Source organism: Salmo salar, chromosome 01 (assembly GCF_965601325.2).
Source record: "Salmo salar chromosome 01, fSalSal1, whole genome shotgun sequence".
NCBI classification, from domain to species: Eukaryota; Metazoa; Chordata; class Actinopteri; order Salmoniformes; family Salmonidae; genus Salmo; species Salmo salar.
In genome coordinates this window covers 14531106-14553385 of record NC_138291.1, presented here as the reverse complement: position 1 = coordinate 14553385, position 22280 = coordinate 14531106, and the positions used below count along the sequence as shown (strand labels likewise).

The following is a 22280-nucleotide window of genomic DNA, read 5'->3' as shown; positions in this document are numbered from 1 at the left end:
ACAGAATGCATTGAAGATGTTGCCAATGAAACTGAATAAAGGTTTGCAAATATTCAGCCATATAAATCCAGCGTAGCCACATGGTATTATAGTGAGGCACTGCGTGGAAAACATGAATGGGTATTCATGTGGTCTTAGCTCCTCAACTAAACCTACTATTGTTCTTTGTGGAGAAAATTATAGGGACAGACGACAACGGCAACAACATCCGAGGAGCCAAGTATTTAAACATGTGTTAACACTTAACTACCCAAGTACACGCCTACTAAATTAGTTTAATTTGGAACTGGAGTCTAGGCACAGAGCCTATTGCACAGTACGCGCTTTGACGTGAGTGAAATGGATGTGTGGAGGACTCTGCCTCCGTGCATGCGTTTGGCTTTGCTCTTTTTCTTCATGCATTTTGAAAGTGTGTCAACTTTCGAGCTTACATTGCTACACACCAACGATGCTCACGCTCGGATTGAGGAGAATAGTAGAGAGTCGGGTAAATGTAGTCCAGGTAGTCCTTGTTTCGGTGGAGTGGCCAGGAGGTTCACAAAAATAGCAGACATCCGGAGCAAAGAACGGAATGTGTTATTGCTGGATGCTGGCGATCAGTTTCAGGGTACTGTCTGGTTCAACTACTACAAAGGGGAGGAAGCTGCGTATTTCATGAACAAGCTTGGATATGATGCGATGGTAAGCCATTTCCATCAAACTTGATGAAATTGTGAATTAGGTATAGTACATTTTATCACACTTTATCTTTCTCAGTATCTCTCACACACACGCACACACACACGCGCACACACACGCACGCACGCACACACACACACAGAGAGACAAAGAGCATGATCTGATATAATAATTCACATAATCATGTAGTGAGACAGGTAACAGTTATCTTTCCCTGGCTTTCAGGCATTTGGAAACCATGAGTTTGACAATGGAGTGGAGGGCCTGCTCCGCCCTTTTCTGCAGAAGGTGAACTTCACTGTTCTCAGTGCCAACATCAAGGCAGATGCAACACTCGCCCCAACTATCAATGGTTACTATCAACCCTACACAACATTCACGATGGACTCTGAAATAGTGGCTGTGGTAGGTTACACCTCAGCGGAAACTCCAGTCTTATCCTTACCAGGTAAAATAGATGGTTTGATTGATGGATCATTTGATGGGTGGCTCGCTTAATCACTAGCTTATTCGAGGAATTTCAGGTCAAGTCACTCAGTTGTGTGACTCACGTTAAACTTTTCTATTGTGTACAATCCAGGTCCACACCTGATCTTTGAGGATGAGATCAAAGCCTTGCAGGTCCAGGTGGATAAACTGATCACTCTTGGTTACAATAAGATCATCGCCCTTGGTCACTCTGGATTTGACGTGGATATAGACATCGCCAAGCGAGTGAAAGGTGTGGACCTGGTCATTGGAGGACACACCAACACTTTCCTCTACACAGGTGCCCAATTATTCAGTTGTTACATTGTCATAGCTCTGTGATTACAGCTCTAGATCATAAAAGAAAGTTGAACTATGTGTATGTGTAAACAGGGTCAATGTCCACCATGTCAGCCTTTCACAAGTACCCTCTTGGGTTTTATCATATCAGTCACATTTTGGGAGTTTCTTGTTCAGCAAGGAAATACACTACCGTTCAAAAGTTTGGGGTCACTTAGAAATGTCCTTGTTTTTGAAAGAAATGTACATTTTGGTGGTTGCTGATAATGGGCCTCTGTACACCTATGTAGATCTTCCAATAAAAATTTGCCGTTTCCAGCTACAACAGTCATTTTGTCACAGCTGTCGTGGAAGATAGAATGGGACCAAGGCGCAGCGGGTTGCGTGCTCCACATCTTTATTATAAATATGAGAACACCACGAAAAAACAATAAACAAACTAACGACAGGAACAGCGTAGCAGGCTCAACAAAAGCAGTGCTAACAATAACTACCCACAAGTGACAAACAAAACACACACCTACTTATAGGACTCCCAATCAGACAACTAGAAACACCTGCCTCCAATTGAGAGTCCAGCACCCAACCTACACATAGAAAAACTAACCTAGAACATACCCATAGAAATACAAACATAAACCAGTGACCAACAAACCCCGTAATACATAAATCAACTACCCTCTGCCACGTCCTGACCAAACTACAATAACAAAATATCCGCTATACTGGTCAGAACGTGACACATTTACAACATTAACAATGTCTACGCTGTATTTCTGATCAATTTGATGTCATTTTAATGGACAAAAAATTTGCTTTTCTTTCAAAAACAAGGACATTTCTAAGTGACCCCAAACCTTTGAATGGTAGTGTATGTTACAAACCAAATTGAGATATTGGCATAATTTGATTGAAGCACACACTGTCAAGTGTCAATGTAGCCTGTCAATGTTAAGACACAATGATAAAGTAAAAATGTGAAATAGTCAAGTGGGAGGAAGATAGATAACAGGCCTGTTTGTCATTGTAGGGAGTGTCCCATCTTCAGAGGTGCCGACGGGTCCCTACCCCTTCACGGTGAGGTCTGAGGACGGGAGAGATGTCCCTGTGGTACAGGCTTTTGCCTTTGGGAAGTACCTGGGATACCTCAAGTTGGTCTTCGATAAAGCTGGGAATGTGGTGAAGGCGAATGGAAACCCCATCCTGCTGGACAGCAGCATAGCCCAGGGTAAACTACTGGAAGAGTTGTGACTGACTATCTGGATCTGACTGATAACAATAGACATCAATATGCACTAGCCAACACAGTGGTTGTTTTGGCGGTGTCTGAGGTGGAAATGCGTTATAGCTGTCAAACCAGAAGCAGATCATTGTGTTAACTTATCGCAGACACTGCTATTGGATGCAACAAAACCACATGCGACTTTATATCAGGCAAATCCTATGCAGCCGCATTACAAGTTCGAACACTCGAATGCGTGATGTACTATTGTCTACACATCGATTTGACATATTTATATCATCGCTTGAGCCTACACCTTCTATTGACGTTTTGAACTTTTAACACAGTAGAGATAGTAGGAAGGGAGTATTTTTTGACACTCCCTTCCTATCAGCTCATATTTTTTGACACTCCCTTCCTATCAGCTCCAACACCGCCAAAACATCCACTATGCGGATGTCGGACAACGCAGGCTAACGCTCGATCTGATTGAATCGAGGCCTAACTGCAGTCATTGCTTTCCTCTTACTTTTGTTGAACATTCATTCAAAGCCATGTTTTTACACAAAATAACATGACTCCTGTCTCTGTCTCTCAGATCCAGGTATCCTTGCTGATGTTGACGAGTGGAAGAAGAACTTGGCCCAGTACTCGTCTCAGTACGTGGGGAAAACCCTGGTGTATCTCAATGGAACCTTTAATGAGTGCCGGTTCCGAGAGTGCAACCTGGGGAACCTCATCTGTGACGCAATGGTGAGTACGTGGCAGACGCTTTCACCATGCGGAATATCATTCTCAGCCCAGGTGGAAGTATCTCAGACTTCTGTCCATTACAGGTGGACTTGCCCCAGATTGAGGGCTTTCCCCTATACTGAAGTGTGTGACCATTGTGTTTCCACTGACTCTTCTAGATTCATCACAATATCAAGTATGCAGATGAGATCCAGTGGAATCACGTCAGTTTATGCATCCTGAACAGTGGAGGCATAAGGACAGGAATAGATGAAAGTCACAAAAATGGTGTGTCATAACTCATAATGGGTTCATAAAGTGTTTGAAAGTTCTGCCAACTAATTTAAGAATCCTTATATTACTAACTAAACAGTCATTTTAAAGTGGAAAAAGTAGCCACTTTACAGTGATGCCATACATGACTTCAGAAGTGAAGGTCCTCACTTCTACAGTGTGAGGCTGTCCTAATAAACTTCTACAGTGTGAGGCTGTCCTAATAAACTTCTACAGTGTGAGGCTGTCCTAATAAACTTCTACAGTGTGAGGCTGTCCTAATAAATTTCTACAGTGTGAGGCTGTCCTAATAAACTTCTTCAGTGTGATGCTGTCCTAATAAACTTCTACAGAGTAAGGCTGTCCATATTATGGACACCATACATTTATTCTACATTGCTTTCTCAAGGCACCATCACCATGGAGGAAGTTATAGCAGTCTTACCATTTGGTGGCACTTTTGATCTGGTGCAGTTGAAGGGATCAACCTTGAAAAAGGCATTTGAAAACTCTGTCCGAAGATACGGAAGCAGCAGAGGGGAATTTCTTCAAGTTTCAGGTACCAGTCAATAAGTGATTATTTTGGGCACTGTGGTTGAAAAATATAATTGTAGGATATACTGTACATTATATTTATATTTTACATTCCTTTGAATGAAACACCACTCCTGTAATACACTCACTGTGGTCTTTATAGATTTTACTTAATTCCTTTCTGTACTTTTTGTATACAGTGTATTGACCAATACATTTTATTTTTGGATCCCACTGCTTCCACCAAATGTAAAGATTGATACTGAAACCCTTTCTGGCTGCTTCAACTTCCCAGGAATCCATGTTGAATATGACCTGTCACGGTCGGTGGGGGACCGTGTGACGTCCTTGAGCCTCCGCTGCTCTCGGTGCCGTGTGCCCAGATACGAATCCCTGGATCCAGACAGGCTGTACAAGCTGGTCCTACCATCCTACATCGCAGACGGAGGAGATGGTTTTACCATGATCAAGGAGGAGAAACTGAAACATGACACTGGTGAGCCCATTGGGCAGGGTGAGATGGTTTGAACAGAACAGGGGCCTGTTCAGGAAGGTGCAAAGATACAGAACTTTCACATTGAAATGACCGTCTGTCATGGAGGATAGGGAATTATAAAACAGTTTGTTTGGATCCTAGATGCTGACTCTACAAGCAGTGTTTCAAACTATGCTGTATTGGTGGTCACAGGCACACTATGGCCTCTAACAGTTCCATCTGAAAATGATCACTGCGCCTCATAAGAATATTATGCCCATGTTGCTGTCGCAACATCTCTTGTATTTATCTCAACTTGCACATTATTTCCCTTTGCTTCCAGCCTAGCATTTATTTTGGCACGGCAGTACCAGTACCAGATCAATGTGGAGCTTTATACAGGTATTTACCAGTACCAGATCAATGTGGAGCTATATACAGGTATTACCAGTACCAGATCAATGTGGATCTAGTATATAGTCTAGTGAGTGTAGATATGGTGTGTATAAAGTCTAGTGAGTGTGTATATGGTGTGTATATATAGTCTAGTGAGTGTGTATATGGTGTGTGTATATAGTCTAGTGAGTGTGTATATGGTGTGTGTATATATAGTCTAGTGAATGTGTGTACAGTCAGTGCAAGATAGAGTCAGTGCAGATAGTTTAGGTATTATTACTTGACTATTTAGCAGTCTTATAAGCTGTTTTGGAGCCTGTTGGTCCTAGAGCTGATGCTCCATTTCCGTTTTCCCGAACTGTAGCAGAGTGAACAGTCTATGGCTTGACACGGCCTGATATAGAGGTCCAGGATGAAGGGGAGCTCGGCTCCAGTGATGTACTGGGCTGTCCGCACCACCCTTTTGTAGCGCTTTGCGATCAAGGGCGGTGCAATTGCCATACCAAGCGGTGATGCAGCCAGTCAAGATGCTCTTGATGGTAAAGCTGTAAAACGTTTTGAGAATCTAAGGGCCCATGCCAAATCTTTTCAGCCTCCTGAGGGGGAAGAGGCGCTGCCGTGCCCTCTTCATGACTGTGCGGGTGTGTGTGGACCATGTTAAGTCCTTAGTGATGTGGATGCCAAGGAACTTAAAGCTCTCCACCCGCTCGACAACAACCCCGTCGATGTGGATTGGTTAGGATACGTGATGAAGCCTGTGGCTGTTGTGCTAAACTCCTCAATTTAATTATGGGGCAACATGTCCAAAAGAACTAACAACCAGATTTTTATCCGGACTATATCTTCCTGTGGAACCCTAACAACGCCATTTACCTGTGACTGTATTCATGGTACAGCACTTCCTGGTGTGCCTTATTGCTTAAATTATGTGAGCTCTAATCATTACATTACACCTCACTGAATATACTCGAGAAACAAAATTGTATAAAGTGCATTTGGAAAGTATTCAGACCCCTTGACATCTTCCACATTTTGTTATGTTACAGCCTTACTCTAAAATGGATTCAATAATTTTTTTCTCATTAATCTACACACAACACCCCATAATGACAAAGCACAAAAAGGTTTTAGAAAACCTTGCAAAAAACTAAAATAGAAATACCTTATTTACATAAGTATTCAGACCGTTTGCTGTGAGACTTGAAATTGAGCTCAGATGCATCCTGTTTCCATTGATCATCCTTGAGATGTTTCGACAACTTGATTGGAGTCCACCTGTGGTAAATTCAATTGATTGGACATGATTTGGAAAGGCACATACCTGTCTATATAAGGTCCCACAGTTGACAGTGCACGTCAGAGCAAAAACCAAGCCATGAGGTCGAAGGAATTGTCTGTAGAGCTCCGAGACAGGATTGTGTCGAGGCACAGATCTGGGGAAGGGTACCAAAATATTTCTGCAGCATTGAAGGTCCCCAAGAACCAATTGGCCTCCATCATTCTTAAATTGAAGAAGTTTGGAACCACCAATACTCTTCCTAGAGCTGGCCGCCTGGCCAAACTGAGCAATCGGGGGAGAATGGCCTTGGCCAAGGAGGTGACCAAGAACCTGATGGTCACTCTGACAGAGCTACAGAGTCCCTCTGTGGAGATGGGAGAACCTTCCAGAAGGACAACCATCTCTGCAGCACTCCACCAATCAGGCCTTTTTGGTAGAGTGGCCAGACAGAAGCCACTCCTCAGTAAAAGGCTCATGACAGCTTGCTTGGAGTTTGCCAAAATGCACTTAAATGACTCTCAGACCATGAGAAACAAAATTCTCTGGTCTGATGAAACCAAGATTTAGCTCTTTGGCCTGAATGCCAAGCGTCACGTCTGGAGGAAACCTGGCACCATCCTTACGGTGAAGCATGGTGGTGGCAATATCATGCTGTGGCGATGTTTTTCAGCAGCAGGGACTGGGAAACTAGTCAGGATCGAGGGAAAGATGAATGGAGCAGAGTACAGAGAGATCCTTGATGAAAACCTGCTCCAGAGCACTCAGGACCTCAGACTGGGGCAAAGGTTCACCTTCCAACAGGACAACGACCCTTAGAACACAGCCAAGACAACACAGGATCAGCTTTGGGACAATGTCCTTGAGTGGCCCAGCCAGAGCTCGGACTTGAACCCAATCAAACATTTCTGGAGAGACCTGAAAATAGCTGTTCAGCGACACTCCACATCCAATCTGACAGAGTTTGAGAGGATCTACAGAGAATAATGGGAGAAAGTCCCCATATACAGGTGTGCCAAGCTTGTAGCTCATACCCAAGAAGACTCGAGGCTGTAATCGCTGCCAAAGGTGCTTCAACAAAGTACTGAGTAAAGGGTCTGAATACTTACGTAAATGTGATATTTCAGTTTTTCTTTTTCAGAAATGTGCAAAAATTCCTAAAAAACTGTTTTTGCTTTGTCATTATGGGGTATTGTGTGTAGATTGATGAGGGGGGAAAAACAAGTTAATCCATTTTAGAAAAAGGCTGTATCGTAACAAAATGTGGAAAAAGTCAAGGGGTCTGAATATTTGCCGAATGCACTGTATGTACTGAAGCCCTGTTGGTAGTGAAATTGAATGAAAAATAGGAATAAATAACCCCTGTGCCTCATTATAAATTACAAATAGGCTCATGTAGTAACTATTTTGGAGGACAAATATCCAACTGAAAAGTCTCAAATGAGAAATCAATGTTCTCTGTTTTCTGAAAATGCCTTTGAGTTGTAGTAACCTCAGTTTAATCGGCTGTTGGACGTGGCTGTCTTATCTGGTGAGCATCTGTGTCAAGGTTATGACAAAACACTAGTTTAGGAGACCATGGTGTCATCCTCCTCGATTTGACTAGCAACATCCCAATGAGCAAAAGATGTTGATTTAGTTGAAAATACATATTTTCAACATCTTGTGCTCACTGGGATACAGCTAAGTAAGTCGTTTTCCTTATGAACAACAAGCAACCTTTAAAGTTAGATTCAGTGTTACATTAGAATTGGTTGCCATTCAGTGTTACATTATAATTGGTTGCCATTCAGTGTTACATTAGAATTGGTTGCCATTCAGTGTTACATTAGAATTGATTGCCATTCAGTGTTACATTAGAATTGATTGCCATTCAGTGTTACATTATAATTGGTTGCCATTCAGTGTTACATTAGAATTGGTTGCCATTCAGTGTTACATTAGAAAATGTTCACATACAGGGTCTGGTGTATGTCCGACCAGTGAGTGTCACTCAAGAGTAATAGCAGGTGTTACCATGAATTAGCATTGTGTGAACTCTGGGCCTGTTAAACACTTCAGAGTTGTTTCCCAGACCCAAAGCAAATCTTTGACAGAAGCATATTACTGTACGTACAATCTAAACAACCTTTCCTTAAACATTTTTCATACATGAAAAAATACTTCTGTATTTGTCCTCTAAAAGCTAAAACACTGCACAGATGAAGGCATTGGCTCTGCTGATGTAAGACTGCAATACTGTATATGACATTACATTACAGAGAAGATTAAATAAAAGGCCTTCAACTTCCAGAAAATATCTGTGAAAAAAGTATCCTAGTTATACGAACGCATAAGCACTTGAAGAGACCCATTACTACTTCACGAGTACAGGCTTAAAATACTTGTTGACTTTGCTTATGCATGTCATACAGGCTTAAGAAATATGCCATTACGATGCAGTAAACATCTCACAGCGGGTTCAAATGATCTTGTTAATCAACATGGTTTTAGCTAATATTGGTTGTGGCAACCTTGATGCCTTACCTCAAGCCATACAGTGAGTGAATACCGTAGTGCATGTAAAAACCCTGCTATAGCAACAAAGGATTCAACTAATATTTTCTATACTTTCGCCTATAGGTGATCTGGACATCTCGGTTTTCGCCAACTACATCAAGGAGATGAAGAGGGTGTACCCAACTGTGGAGGGCCGCATCAAGTTCAGAAACTCATCCGTGGCGGCTGGGGCCAACTGTCTGACTTTGTTACTGCTAGGCCTGCTGTGGGCCCTGTCCACAAGCCTATGAGAGATTCTTTCCAGAAGATCACAATATGGCAGGTTTCTGTGGTGATGTGTCACATATTTAAATGTTTCTAAAACGGCTGCTGTTTACGAGAAAGAGTATTATACTATTTCAAGAAATAATGTATTTATATTTGCATTACTACAGTATATGCAGGTACATACAGGCAAGTGGCACAAAAACTGCCAATCACTTTGTTTTGTGACTTTTATAGAGTCATGTATATTTGCATTTTATTGTTGCAATTTAGTCGTATTGATTGAATTGATTGACATGTTTGTGAAAGTTAATGAAAGCTAAATATCTTAGGTTAAAACCTTTTAATACTCTCAGACCCCTCAAAGATTTAGTAGATGAAGTCATGATGTCAAATTTGTATTTTGCATGCAGGATATACAGCAGAGTGCCTTCAGAAAGTATTCATACCCCTTGACTTCTTCCACATTTTGTTGCATTCCAGCCTGAATTTAAAATGAATTAAATAGATTAAGTCAAGGGGTATGAATACTTTCTGAATGCACTGTACAGTAAATCTGACTGTCCTGTGTGTTCGGGGGAGCTGTTGTGTTTCCACTGAAGTGATGACAGTCCGATGAAGGAATCTAAATAATTGTCACCATTTAGCTCTAAGGCAAGCCAAATCAGATTTGGAAAAACCCATGGTATTAAAACATCACTATTTCCAAGTCTTTCCGGGAAGGCAGGACTGCAAGCTGCCAATGACAGCGGCAGAGTGCAGACTAAAATGAGTCATGGCTCTGAACATGTGCATGTTTACTTCATGATAATTATAGGCCTATAAGGGCACAAGGCGAGACCTAAATGCAGACACAGGAGGCAGATGGTAGTGCTCCGATATTTATTAACAAAGGGAGTAGGCAAAGGCAGGTCGGGGACAGGCGAGAGTTCATAAACCGGGTCAGAGTCCAAACAGTACCAGGCGATAGGCAGTCTCAAGGTCAGGCCAGGCAGGGGTCAGAAACCAGATCCGAGTCCAAAACAGTACAAGGGGATAGGAAGGCTGTTGTTCAGAACAGGCAGAGTGGTCAGGCAGGCGGGTTCGGAGTCAGTACAAGCAAGGGTCGAAACCAGGAGGACTAGAAACAAACAGAGAAAAATAAGAGCAAGGAAAACCGCTGGTTGATTTGGCAAACAAGACGAACTGGCACAGAGAGACAGGAAACACAGGGATATATACACCGGGGATAATAAGCGACACTTGGAAGGGGTGGAGACAATAACAAGGACAGGTGAACCAGATCAGGGTGTGACAAGGCCAGACAAGAAACGATGTGGGGAGGTTTACAAAAGCAGCGACCAAGTTTGATTAATCAGTCTTCAGATATTTTTCTTTTATTATCACAATCATGTTCAGTCACATCCCCTTTTTTCAGTATTATTGTTTTCTGAATCAGTAAAAATGATCACAAGTGCAGCGGTATGAGTGGTTTAAGTGCTGTATATACAGTTCCAACAACATGCAGCAGATGAAGCCGAGACTAAAGCCAGACAATCCTCTTGCCAAGTCCATGGAGCCACGTTAGTAGCAGTCTGCTGCTGGTTGAAAAAAAAACATCAAATCCACATGTTCAATGTATGTATAAACACTGAAGGCTGTAAAGCCCAAACATCTCTATATGCTGATGCAGTGAAAATAATTAAAAACGTTGAATAATGAAGTAAGCTTTATGTGACATATTTTTCAGTGTGGACCCATTACACATTTTTGATTGTATTAACAATGATTACTGCTGGAATGATTATATGATGAATGTTCTGCTTTATCAGCCGGTAGTTCCATACATCAGCATTTCAATAAAGTGAATTAAACATTTAAAAGTATTGTCTGGAAAAGTCGTGTGAATCAAATTACATGTTCCAACACACCTACTAGAGACTCCTAGCAGACATGCAGGTGCCACACTTTCAATAAGTTACATTGAAATAATCATAACATAACTCATCAATTTACCTTGTTCAGTTTAGGAAACAGTTCTAAAAGAACCAGGTCCAGTCAACTGAGGAAAATAGATGCAAATGAATACAAACTCTGACACATCCTAATCTGGTCTTTTCATCACTAAACTTAAATGTGTTTACTTCTGTTTAAATCATACAGTACAGTCAAACAGCCCTTAAAAGTTGTTGGTGAATTGTGGTAAACTATGTTGTGCACTGCACTGAATACCCTGGGTGCCATACTTACGAACATTAGAACAAGTTTAAGTCCAAGGTTAAGTTTAAGCATCAGCCAATTAAAATCGTTGACATACATTGTAGCTGGTACCAGCAGATAACCTGGCACACATTAGCCCTATGCTAACCTCACCAGATGGCAGTGATTATTTCCTGTAACAAATTCCTCATCAGTCCCAAAGACCCTCTAGTCCAGGGGTAGGCAACCCTCGTTCTGGGCACTCCATGTTTTTGGTTTAACTGACCTGGAAGACCAGGTGTGTTGAATTTTAGCAATCACTGATCAATTAGCTCAGTTGGTTAGATGTGGTGCCTAGTTGGAACAAAATCCCTGCAGTACCTGCGGCACTCCAGGAACAGGGTTGCCTACCCCTGCTATAGTCCATTGGCATAGCCCTGGAGGACCGATACCGTTTGTTCCATTGTCAATAAGTCCATGAATTCCCTTAACCAAATGTCCATGCTGAAGCACTGCGGTTACGCACTTTGCAATTTATAAGTATTGTACATTTGACTGATAGGAAGGCCAATGCAGTGATGCTTTGTGTATTTCCATATTGCATCCCACTGTGCTGCAGTGTTAGACACACCCAAGTCTTGTTGAAATGTTGCTGTTTGGGAAGGAGGTCAACCAGCTTGTATAAGGTGTAAACCGTTCCTTTTCCATTAGCAGCACCCCTCAGTTTGTTGTCCATCACACACCCTTTGAAGAAATACATTTTTTTTTTAAATCTTTGAGCTGCAAATACAGTAAAAATGTCATATCATTCAGGCCAGACTCTGCTATCAACTCTTTAAATGGAATGATATCTTCGTCCCCACCTGACTGATGTTTTGAAGTTACCTGGTATCATTAGCCAGTGTCTTGCCACCTGCAGTAAACAAGGGGTTGTTCCTTATTGGACAAGAAGGGATGGATGCTCCATTGATAGATAACCTTTTATGCCGTCTGGTTAATGATGAGTGAGAAAGTTAGACGCACAAATATCATACCCCCAAAACATGCTAACCTCTCACCATTACAATAACAGGGGAGGTTAGTATTTTTTTAGGGGGGGTATGATATTGTGCATCTAACTTTTCACATACTGTACATAAAGTAGACCCCTTCCACAGTGATCATCTCCATGAAGTAGTTCTGGGCGTGTTTCTTCTCTGCTCTCTCAGTTCGGTTGGCGTTGTTCTTGAACAGGTCATTGAAGAGCTAGGGAGTTCAAAACAAACATCACTTTAGTGCAGTGGAGAACATTACAACATGAAAGAACACTTCCAGCAATGGCATTATATTTCTAGGCTCGTTTCCCATTTGGCTGAGCGATCAAATGGCTCTAACTAAAAACACTTGTCAGCTGAGGTAGGCAGTTCTCTGCTGCCAATGACTGGGACGAATTGCAAAAAAAAAAAAGAATCACTGAAGCCTGAGACTCATATCTCCCTCACTAACTTTAAGCATCAGCTGTCAGAGCAGCTCACAGATCACTGCACCTGTACATAGCCCATCTGTAAATAGCCCATCCTACTACCTCATCCCCATATTATTGTTATTTATTTGGTCCTTTGCACCCCAGTATCTCTACTTGCACATTCATCTTCTGAACATCTATCACTCCAGTGTTTAATTGCAATTACTTCGCCACTACGACTTATTTATTGCCTTACCTCCATAATCTTACCGCATTTGCACACACTGTATATAGATTTTTTCCTATTGTGTTATTGACTGTATGTTTGTTTATTCCATGTGTAACTCTGTTGTTGTTTGTGTCGCACTGCTTTGCTTTATCTTGACCAGGTCGCAGTTGTAAATGAGAACTTGTTCTCAACTGGCCTACCTGGTTAAATAAAGGTGAAATAAAAATACATTTAAAAAAGGTGTGTGGGAGTCTGTGTGCCAGATACAGGTCGGAAAAGTATTCGTTTCCCTTTCAAATATTTCATGTGAATTTGATTTAACTTCCCCAGTTTAATGGAACCAATGGAAAAGTGCAAAGTCAAAACTTCCAGCCGGGGGGCACAACCTAAAAAAACTGAAAGTAAACAAGTACTATTTAGATCCAGGTGCGGTGTGTGTGACCACCTTCCTGTCATTCTCTGACATGGGACTGAGGATGGTCAGCTCTGGCAGGCTGGGTTTGGGGCTTGGGTAATTCACAAAGGACTGGCGGAATGGCTCCAAATACTGCCCTTTCTGAGATGGTAAAAACACAGAGGAGATTCGTTATATGTCACCAGCCAGTTTATTAGGTTCACCCATCTAGTACCGGGTCGGACCCCCCTTGCCTCCAGAACAGCCTGAATTCTTTGGAGCATTCTACAAGATGTCGGAAACGTTCCACAGGGATGTTGGTCCATGCTGATGTGGTGGCATCACGCAGTTGCTGCAGATTGGACAACGTTACATTCATGCTGCGAAAAGCCCGTTCCATCTCATCCCAAAAATGTTCTATTGGATTGAGGTCTGGGGACTGCGCAGGCCGCTCAAACTGAACTCGCTGTCATGTGTTGGTCGTCTGCTGCAATAGCCCATCTATGACAGAGATTGATGAGTTGTACGTTCCGAAATGCTGTTCTGCACACCACTTTTGTACTGCGCTGTTAATTGTCTGTTTGTGGCCCGCCTGTTAGCTTGCACAATTCTTGCCATTCTCCTTCGACCTCTCTCATCAACAAGCTGTTTTCACGCACAGGACTGCCGTTGACTGGATGTTTTTGTCGCATCATTTTCGGTAAACCCTAGACACTGTCGTGCGTGTCTGTAGGAGCCATCCATTTTTGTGAACGGGGTGGTGTAGCTCATGAACTGAGAAAGTTTGATCTAAAACAGTTACATTTGTTATGTTACATTGGAGACATTGGATCCCTGCTCTTCCTATTCATTTCAACTGGCGAACTATAATAACATAGCTGACATGAGTTATAGGTGAATTCCACAGGCATGTTGGGCTTACATTCTTAAAGGACTATCCCGGAATTTACAGGAGGCTGCTGAGGGGAGGACGGCTCATAATAATGGCTGGAATGGAATCGAACGCATTGAAGCCATTTGTTTGATAACATTCCATTTCTTCCGTTCCAGCCATTACTATGAGCCCGTCCTCCCCAATTAAGGTGCCACCAGCCGCCTGTGCTGGGAATTGTTTTACCATGATGCCCCCACAACATTCTTTCCCCACCAAAGTCGAAAAAGCATGATGTACTTCTTTTATCAGTTTGCTGGGCACTGAGTTGATGATCAAATGAGTTCAACAGGAGAGCAGGTTGTGAGAGATATTATTGACATAGAACCGCACAAGACCGCACAAACAGATCTGGGACCAGGCTACTTGGCCAGTGTTGCATACCTAGATTGACATCAGGCAGCATCTTGTACATAAACTGAGTCTAGACTGAGGCGATGGGAAGGCTGCCAGCAACTGACTGTTGCTCAGCTCTGGGTTCTGGAGCAGTTTCTGGAAGATTGTAAACAAAGTGAATATTGTTGGCTGATTCATAGAGGGCTGACAGAATAGCACTTTGTTATTAATTTAGAACAATGTAACTTGAGAGACTGGAAACAGTGCAGGGTAAACCACAGTAAGCCTATATTTGGGGTTCAGTGGTAGATTTTGACCCCACCAGCCCTGGGATTTGAGCCATCAACCCTTTGGTTTCTAATCCACCTCTCTAACCTCTACACTTACTGCAGCCACTACATAAGCTGGTAGGTATTCATATGGTGACAGACCAGAAAGCTATTTCTGAAGCATGACCTCTGTTGTTTTATTGGTGCAGTGTGAACTTGCCTCTAGAAGCTGATAATTTTCCTTACTAATGGTTAAGGTTATGATTGGGGAGGGGAAGCTGATCCTAGATCTGTACCTAAGGGACACTTCACCCCAGAGCTTGTTTACTCCATAATGACTACCTGGATGTACTCCTGGAACTTCTTCCGCTTGGAGGTCAGGAGCTCAGTTCTTGGTACCAGAACGCATTAAAAAACAATGCTATAATAAGGCATTGCATGCTTTGTATTCACAAAGGATCTCTGAGTAGGAGTGCTGATCTAGGATCAGGTTCCCCCTCTCCATTTAATCTCAATCATTACAATCTGATCCTATATCAGCACGCCTACTCCAACACTATTGTGAATATAGGCCCAGGCTTGTGTGGAACGGCACAGAACTGCAGCAAGGTAAAAGGGGAAATACATTGCAAAGGACCACTGTGATTGAGTGACATATACAGGAAGTACTGTAATAAACTAGTATAGGATCTAAAATAGGATATGTATTCACTGACAGCAGCTCTAGTAGGGGTAAAATACAGCTAGAATGGGAAGTATCTAGTGCGTCAGCTACGGAAGACTCTGGGAGAAGAATAATAAGAGCAACATACTGAGGTTCAAGTCCGCTGAGCAATGCTGTGGGAATGATGAGGATGAAATAGTCAGAGGAAGCAGGGCAGTGGTCTCTGCCAGTGAACCACACATTTGATCACACAACATTACATATTTTCTTAGCAGATACCCTTAAATGATAATCCTGCTTGAAATTAATAACAGCAAACCCAGTAACTTTGACAACTTTGTAAGTTCACTAATGATTTTGAAAGGAGTTAGTCTCAGGGCTCCTTAGAATGGATATTTCTTAATATTTTCCCCATTCACCTTTGTACAAAGAAAGAAACAAATCATGATATTGAATAAGCAAATGCATAGGCCAGTAAATCAACATACATTGTAGAGAACAGATCTTGAATCACTAAATGTACTGTGTGCCTTCCTAACTAATCCTGGATCCACACTGCCACCCAGGGGCCACACACTGTACAACCTACCATGTCGTCCTCTGCCTCCACCAGGCCATAGGAGTGCAACATGGCTCCCTCCATGGTGGTGGGCTAAAACAGGCCGCATATTTTAGTTTTTGCCGTAGCACTACACAGCTGATTCAAATAACCAACTCCTCATCAAGTTTTGATTATTTGAATTAGCTGTCTAGTGCTAGGGTGTGTGTCCTGACCTCGTCGTTGTGGCAGAACATGGGGGTGAAGACGTTGTCCAGCAGGAACAGGAAGTGCTCGTAGGCCTCGAACAGGCAGTGTACGGTCTGCAGCTTCACCACCTGCCTGTTTGGCCCTGTCCGGGGGTATTGTCGGATGGGGCCACAGTGTCTCCCGACCCCTCCTGTCTCAGCCTCCAGCATTTATGCTGCAGTTGTTTATGTGTCGGGGGGCTAGGGACAGTCTGTTATATCTGGAGTATTTCTCCTGTCTTATCTGATGTCCTGTGTGAATTTAAGTATGCTCTCTAATTCTCTCTTCTCTCTCGGAGGACCTGAGCCCTAGGACCATGCCTCAGGACTACCTGGCCCGATGACTCCTTGCTGTCCCCAGTCCACCTGGCCGTGCTGCTGCTCCAGTTTCAACTGTTCTGCCTGCGGCTATGGAACCCTGACCTGTTCACCGGACGTGCTACCTGTCCCAGACCTGCTGTTTTCAACTCTCTAGAGACAGCAGGAGCGGTAGAGATACTCTGAATGATCGGCTATGAAAAGCCAACTGACATTTACTCCTGAGGTGCTGACCTGTTGCACCCTCGACAACCACTGTGATTATTATTATTTGACCCTGCTGGTCATCTATGAACGTTTGAACATCTTGGCCATGTTCTGTTATAATCTCCACCCGGCACAGCCAGGAGAGAACTGGCCACCCCTCATAGCCTGGTTCCTCTCTAGGTTTCTTCTTAGGTTCTGGCCTTTCTAGGGAGTTTTTCCTAGCCAGCGTGCTTCTACACCTGCATTGCTTGCTGTTTGTGGTTTTAGGCTGGGTTTCTGTACAGCACTTTGTGACATCAGCTGATGTAACAAGGGCTTTATAAATACATTTGATTGATTGACCACCCCGGCATGAGGACCTCAGCAAATGGAGAGAGAAACGCATGACTTAACAAACCTGCTGTTTGTAAAAAATGAATATTCTGCTTAGAAAACTGTTGATATGGGGCTCCCGGGTGGCACAGTGGTTTAAGGCACTGCATCTGTGCTAGAGGTGTCACTACAGACCATGGTTCGATTCCAGACTGTATCACAACCAGCCGTGATTGGGAGTCCCATAGGGCGGTGCACAATTGGCCCAGCGTCATCCGGGCTAAGGTTTGGCCAGGGTAGGCCTTCATTGTAAATAAGAATTTGTTCTTAACTGACTTGCCTAGTGAAATAAAGGTTCAATAAAATATAAAATAAATAAACAGGAAGGGATTACCTGTGCTTCAAAACCCCTTCTTTTTTTTGCCGTTGCATAACAGTTTACAATAACATGACCCCAGGCCTTACCTAGCAGACTTGTTGCACCATGTAAACCCTTCAACTTCGCAGACATGTGCTCTCAGTGCCACTTGACACCAATTGACATTTTCATAAGTGTCACTTGGTGATAAGTCACCACAGACAGAGGAAGACAAGAGTGGTGAATGAGAGGGAGGAACTACAACCAGTGCTATAGCTAATTAAGGAATTTGTATACAGTGTGAAATAAATACATCTTTAATTAGCCTATTAGAGGGCTAGGTGAACTCTGTCCCTTATTTCCTGTGTAATGAAGGGCAGAAGGGAGGGGAATCAAGACCTGGACCTGGTCCAGAAACAACCCTTCCCCCTTCGGTAAACAACCCCTTCCCCTTCGGTGATTGCAGATCTTAAGCCTTCCATTTTGACTGGAGAGTTTCTGCCATATTGCTTTCACTTATCCATTTCCTTCAGATTTCTAAACACTGAAAGAATAGAGGCTAGGGGGGTTGTTTCTGGGCCAGGACATAGTTGTCAGTCTATTGTATCTCTATCTGGGATATAGGTGAGTGGCCAAAGCCTACTTACCCACAGTGAGGCAGAACTGGAGCATGTGCACTGCCCCCTCCAGCGTGAGGAAGTTCATGAAGCAGAAGAGCAGGTCCTGCTGCTCCCTGATCTTCTTCAGCTCTAGCTTCAGCACTTGAGAGAGAGAGACTTGCTTTGGTAATGTAAACATATGTTTCCCATGACAATAAAGCCCTTTCAATTCAAATGAATTGAGAGAGGGTTATCAGGCCTAGGAGGAAATGAGTTGTAGGAAGGGCAGTATTTGGGAGAAGAGGGGAAAGAGGGAGGTGTTACTAGGCTACTTACAGAGGGCTTCTTGTTGCAAACGTCACAGTACTTGTGCAGGAAGGGAACCAAGGTTGAGCTAGGCTCTATGGCGGCCTCGGGCAGAGAGTTGTCTATGAATATGAGAAGCAAATGGTTCACAGTGTCCTAAAATGGGAATGAGCATTGATTTACAATTGTCCATTTTGGCTTATTTATGTCCTGGGAGAGACAGCAAATCAAGCCTGAAAACAACATTTTTCTATGTGAATCAGAATATAAATAATATTTGATGTGTCAATGAAACAAGTTACATGTTAAATATTATTAAGGTAAAAAAAAATCTGATTACTAGAATAGTCTAAAGCCTGTTTTATCTTTTGAGTTCGGTGTACAAGCACAGCAGCAATGAAATGCAGTCTCTCAGCTCATCCTCAAACGCCTCATCTGAAATATCCCTTCACTGGTGAAAACCAGGTCATATATCTATGCATACATATGTCAGAACATATATTTAATGCAACATGAAGCACTACTTGCGAAGAATACAGTAACACACCTGAGGTGTGTTCAACAAGGTAAATAGTTATCTAACATATTCCATTTGTTTTGTGTTAGCCGTTAACAGTCTGAAGGGCATAGAAGATAGTGTGCGGCAAACAATGGTGTTATTCATAAATTCACTCTGGATTGTCAGATTAAGCTCAGAGTGTGCTCTGGGCGTTTGTAAATTCACTGCGTTGTCAGATTGTCTGTTCATAAATTCAAAGGTTTTGGCTCTTGGAGTGTTTTCCGAACGCGCACTGGACCCTCTAGCCGAGGAGTAGGGTTGATCCGAGCATTCTGACCTCACAACGGCAGTCAAGCACCCAATATAACCGGCTAAAGTTAACTAGCTTGCTAGCTACTTCCAGACAGAAGAGAGAACACCTCACTCTGGCCATTTTTCTCACCGTAGCAAAGCTGGTTAGGCTGTTTTCATGTTATCTAAAGCGTTGGTGACTGTAACTGTGCTGCTGCAAACGGAAGCCTTGTTTAACTCACCAGTGATCCTCTGTACCAGGGATACACAACTTTTTGTAGAACCAGTTCCAGAACCTTGAAACAGAGCAAAGAAATATCACATCTTAGAACAGAACCACTTTTAAGAATGAAAAAAATCTCCTTATTTAGTGCAATGTCCCATACCTCTGAAAGAGAGGCATCAACTTGAGGGAACTTTCAAGTCCAGCCATGGTTGATAGTTCTCTAGTAGGTTGGCCTGTCAATATATTATTATTAAGATAAATAATGCCAATTAACTCTGCTTTCTGTTTTTTTAAAGTCTGTTAAATATTGATAAAACCATTAGTCCATCCTTTTGTCACATATTGCCAAATTAATAAAAGTGCTCAAGTGGGACCCTTTCAATTCCATGATGTGCACCAGTATATTATTTGGCCATTGGGAGGCAGTAAAACATAAGACTGGTGGTACTTTATTTATTACTGTATTGCGAGAAGCTAATAAAATGAACCGTAAACTCAGAGGCCTAACAGTAGGAACAGTACATTCTTCATTCTCAAACTCACAGAAATACAATACCACCAACATCCTAATAGACATTCAGTCACACACATCTTTTGTAGCAGTGGTCTCACCTGTGTCTTTTATATCTTATTTTCTCTCAGACTGCACAGCTATGACCCAAGGGAAACAACTCCTGCTGGTTCTGCTGTAAAGACAAACAGAAAACCACACTCAATCAACCTGGACTATAAGCATATACAGTTGAAGTCGGAAGTTTACATACACTTAGGTTGGAGTCATTAAAACTCGTTTTTTAACCACTCCACAAATTTCTTGTTAACAAACTATAGTTTTGGCAAGACGGTTAGGACATCTACTTTGTGCATGACACAAGTACATTTTCCAACAATTGTTTACAGAAATATTATTTCACTTATAATTCAGTGTATCACAATTCCAGTGGGTCAGAAGTTTACATACACTAAGTTGACTGTGCCTTTAAAAAGCTTGGAAAATTCCAGAAAACGATGTCATGGCTTTAGAAGCTTCTGATAGGCTAATTGACATCATTTGAGTCAACTGAAGGTGTACCTGTGGATGTATTTCAAGGCCTACCTTCAAACTCAGTGCCTCTTTGCTTGACATCATGGGAAAATCAAAAGAAATCAGCCAAGACCTCAGAAAAGAAATTGTAGAACTCCACAAGTCTGGTTCATCCTTGGGAGCAATATCCAAATGCCTGAAGGTACCACGTTCATCTGTACAAACAATAGTACGCAAGTATAAACACCATGGGACCAGGCAGCCGTCATACCACTCAAGATGGAGACGCGTTCTGTCTCCTAGAGATGAACGTACTTTTGTGCGAAATGTGTAAATCAATCCCAGAACAGCAAAGGACCTTGTGAAGATGCTGGAGGAAACAGGTACAAAAGTATCTATATCCACAGTAAAACGAGTCCTATATCGACATAAGCTGAAAGGCCGCTCAGCAAGGAAGAAGCCACTGCTCCAAAACCGCCATAAAAAAAGCCAGACTACACTTTGCAACTGCACATGGGGACAAAGATCATACTTTTTGGAGAAAAGTCCTATCGTTTGATGAAACAAAAATAGAACTGTTTGGCCACAATGACCATTATTATATTTGGAGGAAAAAGGGGGACGCTTGCAAGCCGAAGAACACCATCCCAACCGTGAAGAACAGGGGTGGCAGCATCATGTTGTGGGGGTGCTTTGCTGCAGGAGGGACTGGTGCACTTCACAAAATAGATGGCATCATGTGGTAGGAAAATGATGTGGATATATTGAAGTAACATCAGTCAGGAAGTTAAAGCTTGGTCGCAAATGGGTCTTCCAAATGGACAATGACCCCAAGCATACTTCCAAAGTTGTGGCAAAATGGCTTAAGGACAACAAAGTCAAGGTATTGGAGTGGCCATCACAAAGCCCTGACCTCAATCCCATAGAAAATGTGTGGGCAGAACTGAAAAAGCGTGTGCGAGCAAGGAGGCCTACAAACCTGACCCAGTTACACCAGCTCTGTCAGGAGGAATGGGCCAAAATTCCCCCAACTTATTGTGGGAAGCTTGTGGAAGGCTACCCAAAACGTTTGACCCAAGTTAAACAATTTAAAGGCAATGCTACCAAATACTAATTAAGTGTATATAAACTTCTGACCCACTGGGAATGTGATGAAAGAAATAAAACCTCTTTACTATTATTCTGACATTTCACATTCTTAAAATATAGTGGTGATCCTAACTGACCTAATACAGGACATTTTTACTAGGATTAAATGTCAGGGATTTTGAAAAACTGAGTTTAAATGTATTTGGCTAAGGTGTATGTAAACCTCCGACTTCAACTGTAGCTACACTAAAGGTCTTTGGCTTTAACTTCTTTGGGATAGGGGGCAGTATTTTCAAGGCCGTATAAAAAACGTACCCGATTTAATCTGGTTACTACTCCTGCCCAGAAACGAGAATATGCATATAATTAGTAGATTTGGATGGAAAACCCTCTAAAGTTTCTAAAACTGTTTGAATGGTGTCTGTGAGTATAACAGAACTCATATGGCAGGCCAAAACCTGAGAAGAGTCCATACAGGAAGTGCCCTGTCTGACAATTTGTTGTCCTTCTGTTGCATCTCTATCAAAAACACAGCATCTGTGATGTAACATGACATTTTCTAAGGCTTCCATTGGCTCTCTAAAGCCGCCAGAAAGTGGAATGGGGTGTCTGCTGTCTCTGGGCAAAGAACAGCAGCAGAATTTGTTAGTGGTCAGCCTGGGGACAGTGAGATGCGCGTTCACGAGACTACTCGTTTCCCGGT

General features: G+C 42.5%; 1 protein-coding gene across 2 annotated transcripts; it reads left to right on the top strand.

The window, feature by feature from the left end:
- Window positions 1-300: 300 nt before the first annotated feature.
- Window positions 301-10979, top strand: LOC106565054 (5'-nucleotidase). 2 transcript variants are annotated; one of them, XM_082967330.1, is made up of 9 exons: window positions 301-681; window positions 904-1126; window positions 1259-1447; window positions 2477-2674; window positions 3267-3421; window positions 3580-3688; window positions 4083-4232; window positions 4503-4703; window positions 5026-7551. In XM_082967330.1, the coding sequence occupies exons 1-9, from the start codon at window positions 340-342 to the stop codon at window positions 5028-5030; spliced, it is 1572 nt and encodes a 523-aa protein (XP_082823456.1). In that variant the 5' UTR covers window positions 301-339; the 3' UTR covers window positions 5031-7551. The 2 variants fall into 2 exon arrangements, with proteins under 2 accessions (XP_082823456.1, XP_013987183.2); XM_014131708.3 differs by lacking the exon at window positions 5026-7551 and adding an exon at window positions 8977-10979 and having other exon boundaries at window positions 302-681.
- Window positions 10980-22280: the final 11301 nt, after the last annotated feature.